The sequence below is a fragment of the Alosa sapidissima genome, chromosome 6 (assembly GCF_018492685.1).
Source record: "Alosa sapidissima isolate fAloSap1 chromosome 6, fAloSap1.pri, whole genome shotgun sequence".
Lineage (NCBI taxonomy): Eukaryota > Metazoa > Chordata > Actinopteri > Clupeiformes > Clupeidae > Alosa > Alosa sapidissima.
Window position 1 is genome coordinate 32,907,358 of NC_055962.1, and position 8,319 is coordinate 32,915,676.

The window sequence follows — 8,319 nt, forward strand, 5'->3', positions numbered from 1 at the left end:
GCGCTGTCCTCATCCCCCTCCACTCTCTCGCTGGCGTCCTCAGGGTCTCACAGCCTGCCCCATCCTCACAGCTCCACGGCAACCAAAGTCCACCAATGAGAGGAGAGGAACCCCCGCCTCCTCCTGCCTGTGTAACTTCACCGCACCAGCGAGGAGTGATTGTGAACGGTTTATAACCTCTGAGGAAACACAGATTGCTTAATGCTTCGTCATGGTGTCAGGCGTCCACAGAGTTACTTAATGCTTTGTCATGGTGTCAGCGTCCATTGAAATCAACTGGACATTTCCTCTCTTCTTCATCATCAGTCTTCTACTTCCCCTCTTTCTACCTATCTCTCTCTCTCTGTCTCTCTCTCTCTATCTCTCTCTACCTATCTCTCTCTCTCTGTTTCTCTCTCTGTCCTCCTCTCTCTCTCTCTCTCTCTCTCTCTCTCTATGTATATTTCTTGTCCTCTGTTCCTCTCTCACAGACCTGTGATGACTTGAACAGCCGTGTGGAACTGCCAGCCAACGTTGTGCCTGGTGGAGGCCTTCATGATTCCACTCTCATAACACAAACAGCCACTTGCTATTTGACACTCTTGCGTTTTGTACATTACCTCGAGTTTTTTTTTAGGCAAACACATCTTTTCTCCAGGCAAATGAATAATGTTTACCAGAAAAGGGACCTAAGTCCCATCAACGGATGCACCAACACCAGAGATATCCAGGTCACAGCCTTCAGCCAAGTGTGTGTGTGGGGGGTCAACCATGAGAAACCTACCAAAGTCCACCAGGAGAGGAGCTGGAGTTGCCATTTTTATTTGAACAAACAACTGAACTGCTTCCCCAACATGCATGGCACTAGGGGAGTCCTGGTGCCGTGTGTATGACATTTGGGGATTTGAGGTGTGACGCTGGAGTTTAGTCACAGTACTCTGACCTCGCTGTGACCTCCACTCCCCCGCGTTGACCTCTGAATTGTACAGAAAGGACCAAAAGAAGAAGGATTTTGGATTGTGGATGTAAACAAACTCCCAATCTCACAACTCCTTTTTCTCATTTTGTCTATCTCTCTGTCTGTCTGTCTCTCTCTCTCTCTCTCTCTCTCTCTCTCTCAATCTATCGCTCTCTTTCTGCATGTCTTTTGTGTCTTTGTGAATCTGGTCTGAACTGGTTTTGTGAGTAGCTGGTTTGCTGTAAGCCAGACAGTGGGTATTTTAATGAATTCTGGGGCTTAAACCTTTAATAATTGCTTAACCTTGGTGACAACTGGAGGTGGCTCTGGTATACGGCAATATCTTTTGAAAGTGCAGTGGAACTAACAATAACTCACACACATAAAAACACACATCGCTGAGCGGTAACAGCCATGCAGAATATCTTTGTGCTGAATGCCCCCTGTTCTGTAATTAATGTACATAATGGAAATGTTTTCTTGTCTTTTTTTTTGTTATGAAATCCTATTGACATTGTATATTCAGATATGTGTTAAAATATGATTAGCGACATAAAGAGTTGCAGTTGGACACAAGGCTCTGTGCCAGTTATCTGATAGATGCAGAAGAACCCTCTATTTGGGACATAAGCTATTCACCTCTACCTTTCAGGGATGTGGCAGCAAACTTTCCTGATGGTGCAGTGGAATTTCTCATTTTATTTTGGTAGAGATAGAATACTGGTTTTCTTTCCTCGGGAGAATACCAGTGACCTCATTAGGAGGATGCTCTAGAATGCTCAGTGCAGAGTGGAGCAGGGGAGTGATACTGCAGTCTTTAACTAAAGCCAAGATGGCACATCCACTGAAACTGGGTAACGGGGGTGTTTTTGTATCACACCTTTTGAAAGTCGCTGGGCACCACTGTTCTCCAGCCGCACTCACTGAGACCGCAGGCGACAGTAAGACGAGACTGTGCCCTTCATTTCTCTCTCTCGCGCGCTCTCTCTCTCTCTCCAACCCTCTCTCTCACACACACACACACACACACACTGCAGGTAAGTACAACAGTGAGGTATTGTGTTTCTGAAGTCACAAGAAGGGGTTGCACGAGAGCCTAATCTGTCTGCAGCAGACTGTTCGTCCACATATTATTAATTCACGTGTCCGGGTCTCAAATTTCCGTTAATCAGCCTACCCAGAGGTCGCATGAGAGACGAGCGGCGTCAGCACCTTTTAACCTCCACACGGGGTCGTTTCCTTTTCATGTAAGAACCCTCCGAGGCAAGTGGAGAGCTATCATATCTCGGTGTGGGCGCTTAGAACGTGATACCTTTTCTCAGGCCGGCTAATCCAACGTACCCAGGAGGGTCAGACACATCCTACTCCTGCCAAGCGGGTATCAGCTGATAGAACTCTGTGTGAGTTGTGGCTTTTATATTCAGGCCCGTTTGATTCAAATCAGATTACAGAGACAATCTTTCTGATTTCAGTCTCATTATTCTCTTTACTCCGATTAAAACAATGTCATGGAAATTGTGTAATTAGATTGAAATCCAATTTCATTAAGTAAATAATCTGGAACATTATATTTTAATTTTGATTACAATGTCATGTAAATTGTGTAATCAGACTGAAATCCAATTTTATGAAGTCAGAATACATTTTCTGGAATATTCTGGTTGAATTTGATTACATCAGTCATGTAACTAATACTCCAGATTGAACTGGAGTTTATCACAATTCCTGAATGAAGATGTGTCATCATGGAATCTGCTTAACATGTAAACTGGAATAAGCGATTGGTGCATCAATCAGATTGATCTGCACATGTGACCATACTAGGCAATGGAACGAAAGAAGGAAGTAAGACCAAATAAAAAGTAAAGTTTTAAGCAAAAGTAAATAATAATAATAATAATAAAATATATTATTATAAAGGGGGACAGGCTAAAAGAACAGATTAATTAATTAAATGATAATCATGTTACAACTAAGTAATAACAGAATAAGAACGTAAATCAAGTATTTGATGAGGACATCTGAAACAAATAAAAGATAAAAGCATGTGTGTATATGAAGATGGAAGGTGAAAGGTGAATCAAGCTGTCGACAGCAAACCCTTAGCTGTTGCACTCACTGGATACTGGATTCCCATCACACCCACTTGACCAAGGATTTGCACTGATGGAAGTACAGTGGTGGAACGGGAAGGAGAGAAGCCATAATGACTACTCAACTCCTATACGATCCCGTTCTGCGCTCAGTACTCCAAGAGCATCTCCCCACTCTGTGGCTGTTAAGGGAATGTGTGTGGAGCACTTATAGACAGCTAAACCCATTTTGCCCATGTAACATGATCTGACTGATGATGATGGCTCTGGTATGAAGCTAACGCTAATGGTATTTATCCTACAGATGGACACCCCCATTCACCCAAAGGGCTGACACCGTAGTCAGGGCAACAGCATTGTGACATCACAGCCTCTCATGCTGTTTCTATGGCAATCACCTTTTAGCTCCACTGTGGCCATAAGCCAGGTACTCTCTGTGAATGGCTGTGGCCTAATAGATTATAGGTATTCTGAGTGAAAAGAAAAGCTTTCTTTGCATGTTCATTCAGCCCTGTGTGTGTGGGGGGGGGGGGCAAGAAACTAAGTGGCGCTATTGGAATTTCAAGTGAATCAGGAAGTGAAGCGGATGCAATGGGATAGAATCATCAGGGCTGCAACTCCCGTTTCCAAAAGCAAGGGCTTTTTGACTCATTTTCTTTCATTAGTGTGGTTCATTCTTAACATTTCCATTCCTACAAAATTTGAAGGAAGAAGGCCAAATAGAAGCATAGTGATAGGCACCAATGAGAAACAAAGATTGAGTTTTGTGTGTGTGTGTGTTGTTGTTGTTGTTGTTGAATACAAAGAGTTAAGCATCTCTGTTGCCTTTTTCCCCATGTGTCCGTTTGCATCTCTAAAGAACCTTTTGGTCCATCTCCACCTAGTGTCATCTGTCTCTCTGTGGCAGCTGGTGTCACACGTTGGCACAAGCAACCGAATGATATCATATCATTGAAGTCACATGACTTGTGACACCTTCTGACTGGGATTTGGATGCCTTCAAAGGACACAGCGCTCTCCAAGAGCAAGTTATTGAGACCAGCTAGACCAAATGGGTCCCTGTGAGGTGCACAATCATAAATTATGTGATTAGAATAGACATGCTGAGTCATTTTAATATATAGATGTCAGGAAGCAGTGGCAGACAGACACAACAGCATGTGTGTAGCCTATAGGCCATTACGGAACTTACCCATTGTAGAGTAGTGGTTTCCCTAGACTTCCCGCAACATTAGATTAAATTCAAATTATACTGACTTAAACCGATTTTACATACATAGGTCAAATGATTCACTATGGGTTGTCAAATAGTCTGCATTGATTAGTCAGCTTTTTCTCTGGGTAGGCCTATATACATAAGATACCTACCTAAAATAAACACCTCACCTTATATCACCTTAAAATGAATTTATCTAATAATCCTCAGGAAGTATAGGCCTATCATGGAATTTACAATTTCATTGAAGTAGCCTACTGATAACGTTAACGTCCTTTTAACGCTATTTCTATAGACGACACTGCCCTCAAGCGGTAGAGTATCAAACGTTTAACAATAAAATATTTTATATCAGGATAAATGATTGGGGTATATATTACTATATTACTTTAGCATGAATAATTATTTTATACCATAATGAATATCATTGAACACGGTGCTGTTTTCGAACGTTTATTTAGCCTATCATTATTTTATGTATTAGTAGCCAAGGCTTTTGGGGTATATTAAAGACTTACTCTGTGCAATCCCTGTCGACCCGGTCTGTGTTGCCTGTGAGGTGCAGAGATATTGTCACAGGTCTAGTTGTATGAGAAACAGTGAATAAGAGGCAAGCCTGGACCTACAATAAACTTACAATTGTTTTTTTATATGTGGCTGGCAGAGCTTTTAATTTCCAGAAAGCTTCTAAGGCCTAGGCTATCCGTCTTTTAAACAGAGCTGAGACAATGTTTGGAGTTGATAATAACGCTGATGACAATTTCGTCAGCATAGGGACATTTCTATGCTGGCAGCGTCTATACAACCCGTTTTACCCGCGATGTCATCATCACTTTCGCCACCATGCGGTTCCTCGGGACGGTGCATGTGACCCAATTAAACAACACTACCGCTAGACGGCAGAGTAAAACCAAGATATTTTTGGCACGCGTGTCTCCAAAGCTAAAGTGTAGCCTATGTCGCGGCTACCGTTTACAGTCAAAATTGATTCCGCCACCACCCAGACATAGCCACATTTAGTCTTTAGTGACTCTGTTTTAAGAGATGCATCATGTATGTGTGCCTGTCAGTCTTTCTGACAAGAACATAGATAGACCTTTATCCTCTTATAGGATATCAAAATTAGAGCAACACGCCATGTATTTGCATGGTGTGTCTGTGTTTGTGTGTATTTAGCTCCCCTCTCTGCATGGTGTATGTGTCTGAGAGTTTTTTCCCCTCATATTTTTGCTGTTGGTGACTTATGTGATGTCTCCTGATGATCAGATTAAGCAGGTGATATATATTGTAATGCATGCCATATGACCTAATTTGTTTGTGTGTGTGTGTGTGTGTGTGTGTGTGCGCGCGCGCCTCCGGTCACACACTGTCTATGTGCAACTGCAGCCATTCAGCACAGGGTTAATGTTCAACCTCACAGTTGGGTGAAACGCCATTTTGGCATGACAACAATGCTGGGAAACTAACCTTTGCTTTTATGTGAATGAATGTGAGTGTACGTGTGTGAAGGGGAGAGAGAAAGAGGGTGACTCCATCACTTGTCGCTATGTCGCTATGGTGTGGAATGTGCCTAACTGTGAGGCCCAGTTGACAAACTGCCTTCCAGTCCCATAGTTACCATACCACAGCTGATGTTACCACAGTGGCATGACATCTAACCCTAATAGCATGCATTATTCTATAGAATGTCTATTGTATAATGAAATATGCTGTATTATTACAGCGTAATACATGACATAAAATCAAATAATCATATGCTATAAACAACGTGTAAACATGAAAAACAACAATAGCATAGATACATATCTCATGTGAAATGGTTAAAGGTAAACCATTTCAAAGTAACACTAACACAGCAAGCCATGCAAGTGACTCACATTCAGTCAGAGTGACCTTTGACATTGAACATCCACACAATACAGCACAGTATTTTCATAAAAGGCTTGATAGTTCTAATGCATGATATCCTCCCCATAAATATTTGTGTGTGTGTGTGTGTCTGTGTGTGTGTGTGTGTGTGTGTGTGTGTGTGTGTGTGTGTGTGTGTGTGTGTTTGTGTTGGTGTGCCACTTTTTTTTCTGAGTTCTGTTTTGTTTATATGGGAGAAATAAATAGATTGAAAGAAAGAAAAGTCAGAGAAACAAACAAACACAGGAAGAGACAGTAAACACGCCAACAGCGGGATGAGACAAAGGGTGCTAGAAAAAGTCAGCATGGAGGACGACAGAGGAGGAGGTAAAAAAAAAGTCAAGCCAAAGCAGTATTAGGTTTCCAAGTTCACTGAATCGGTGATCATTTTCATGGAGGTGAAGGGGATAGTGTGCCAAGTCCCTGCATAGCTTGCATTCCAAAGTAACGAACCATCACATCGTGACAGGTTCAGGCTGCACTTGACGACCCACTACACACTGTATGCAGAAAGGTTCCCCACAAGGGACGCCTTGGAACCGCACTTATGTGTTTTATTTCGGTCTTTGTTTTAATGTTTTATGTCCTTTATGTTTTTCAGCTAGTCTTCAAGTAGTTCAGTCAATGTATTCTTTAGTACAACAGAAGTACTTTACTGGAAAGGCTTCAATTCTATATAGGCTGTTCGTTTGTCCTGAGGCTTTGGCAGGGAATGGATTTTCACACCCACATAGCCTTGGATCCAATCAGAACGGAACCGCAGGCTCGGTATTGTTTTGAGCATCACAGATAATCAGTCAAACACAGAGTGAATTTCATCACTGTTACAGCAGCCTTCTTTTCCTTACCAACCCTTTCCAGATCACACTGTCTTGCTCAGACCCAGAGTACAGAACTGCTAGATCTTCACTGGACAGGTGAGAGGAGAGCAAGAAGGTTGACCTTGTTTCAACCAAAGATTACAGAGCGCTATACGCGCTCCGCTCTAAGTGTTTTTGGTTTCAACACTAATGATCGTGAAAGACTTCATTAGTTCTTCATTATGATGTCATGTATGTATTGCTGACATCACATTCAAGTTATTCATCTTGTGCCAGCCAGCACTCTTTATTATATCACAAGCCACTGCTGAATTTCACAGCTGCACATAGGTTTACCCAGTCAGAGGGTCATGGCTGTGTGTGTGTGTGTGTGTGTGTGTGTGTGTAGGTGGGTGAGACGAGAGCTGATGCACGTGTGCATGCTTGGACAGCAAACAGGCCACTGTAGAAGAGGAAGTGAGAGAATAGAAAGAGAAAGAGAAAGAGAGAGGCTTTTATTTTGTAATACATCTGCTTTTATGGTGTAATAACCTAAAGCTAGACGCCATCATTTAGTCATCCTGTCACAGGCCAATCTGCTATAGCTGGCATCAGTGAGGGACATGCAAATATGATGATTCAGTTGTAGTCATCGTGTCTCATTAACTTTCCTGCAGTCTTGGAACTCGGCTCCTTACAAACCTTTCATGATAAGTTGTGGGTTCAATTCCTGGCTTCCACGGATATGCCCTTGAGCAAGGCACTTAACCCTGAGTTACTCTGAGAAGAATGGCCCTTGTAATATAATTTATATATGTAAGTCACTTTGGATAAAAGTATAAGTATATACTCTTTTGATCCCGTGAGGGAAATTTGGTGTGTCTGCTAAATGAATGTAAAATGTAAATGATTGGTTAATATAACCTGTAACACAGTCAGTACACCATTGGACACCATAAGAGGTCTGCTTGATGTAGGCTAACTAAGCAGTTTGTATTGTTATGCTTAACATTCAAGAGGAAAAACTGATACAATGATGAAATGTTATAAAACTGATACAAAAATGTGAACAATGTTTCAGAGAAACGTGCAGGCTATTCTTGAAAACTTTGGCTATAGAGTTTAAATTATGTCTCTGCACATTCTTTGTTGTTCTGTTTTAATTTCACTTCCCTGGTATTTATAATGTAGCACCCTCAATTATCAAGAAGACCAATATCTGTCTTCCTCTGGCAATGAGCATTAATGTAGCCTATTCAGAGTAGGCTATAATCTGATAATACTGTTGTTTTTGTTGTTGCAAAATAAAAACGCTACATCCGCACGTTTCTCTCTCACTTTTTTCCGATGTGTGTGGAGCCGTGT

General features: G+C 41.9%; 1 protein-coding gene across 2 annotated transcripts in view; it reads left to right on the forward strand.

The window, feature by feature from the left end:
- Window positions 1-1,508, forward strand: part of LOC121711266 (kinesin-like protein KIF3C) — a 21,144-nt gene extending 19,636 nt beyond the window's left edge. For both annotated transcript variants that reach the window (XM_042094681.1, XM_042094682.1), the window contains one exon: window positions 1-1,508. This exon is cut by the window's left edge and continues 16 nt beyond it. In XM_042094681.1, coding sequence (XP_041950615.1) covers window positions 1-99 — 99 coding nt within the window. In that variant the 3' untranslated portion in view covers window positions 100-1,508.
- The last annotated feature ends 6,811 nt before the right edge of the window (window positions 1,509-8,319 follow it).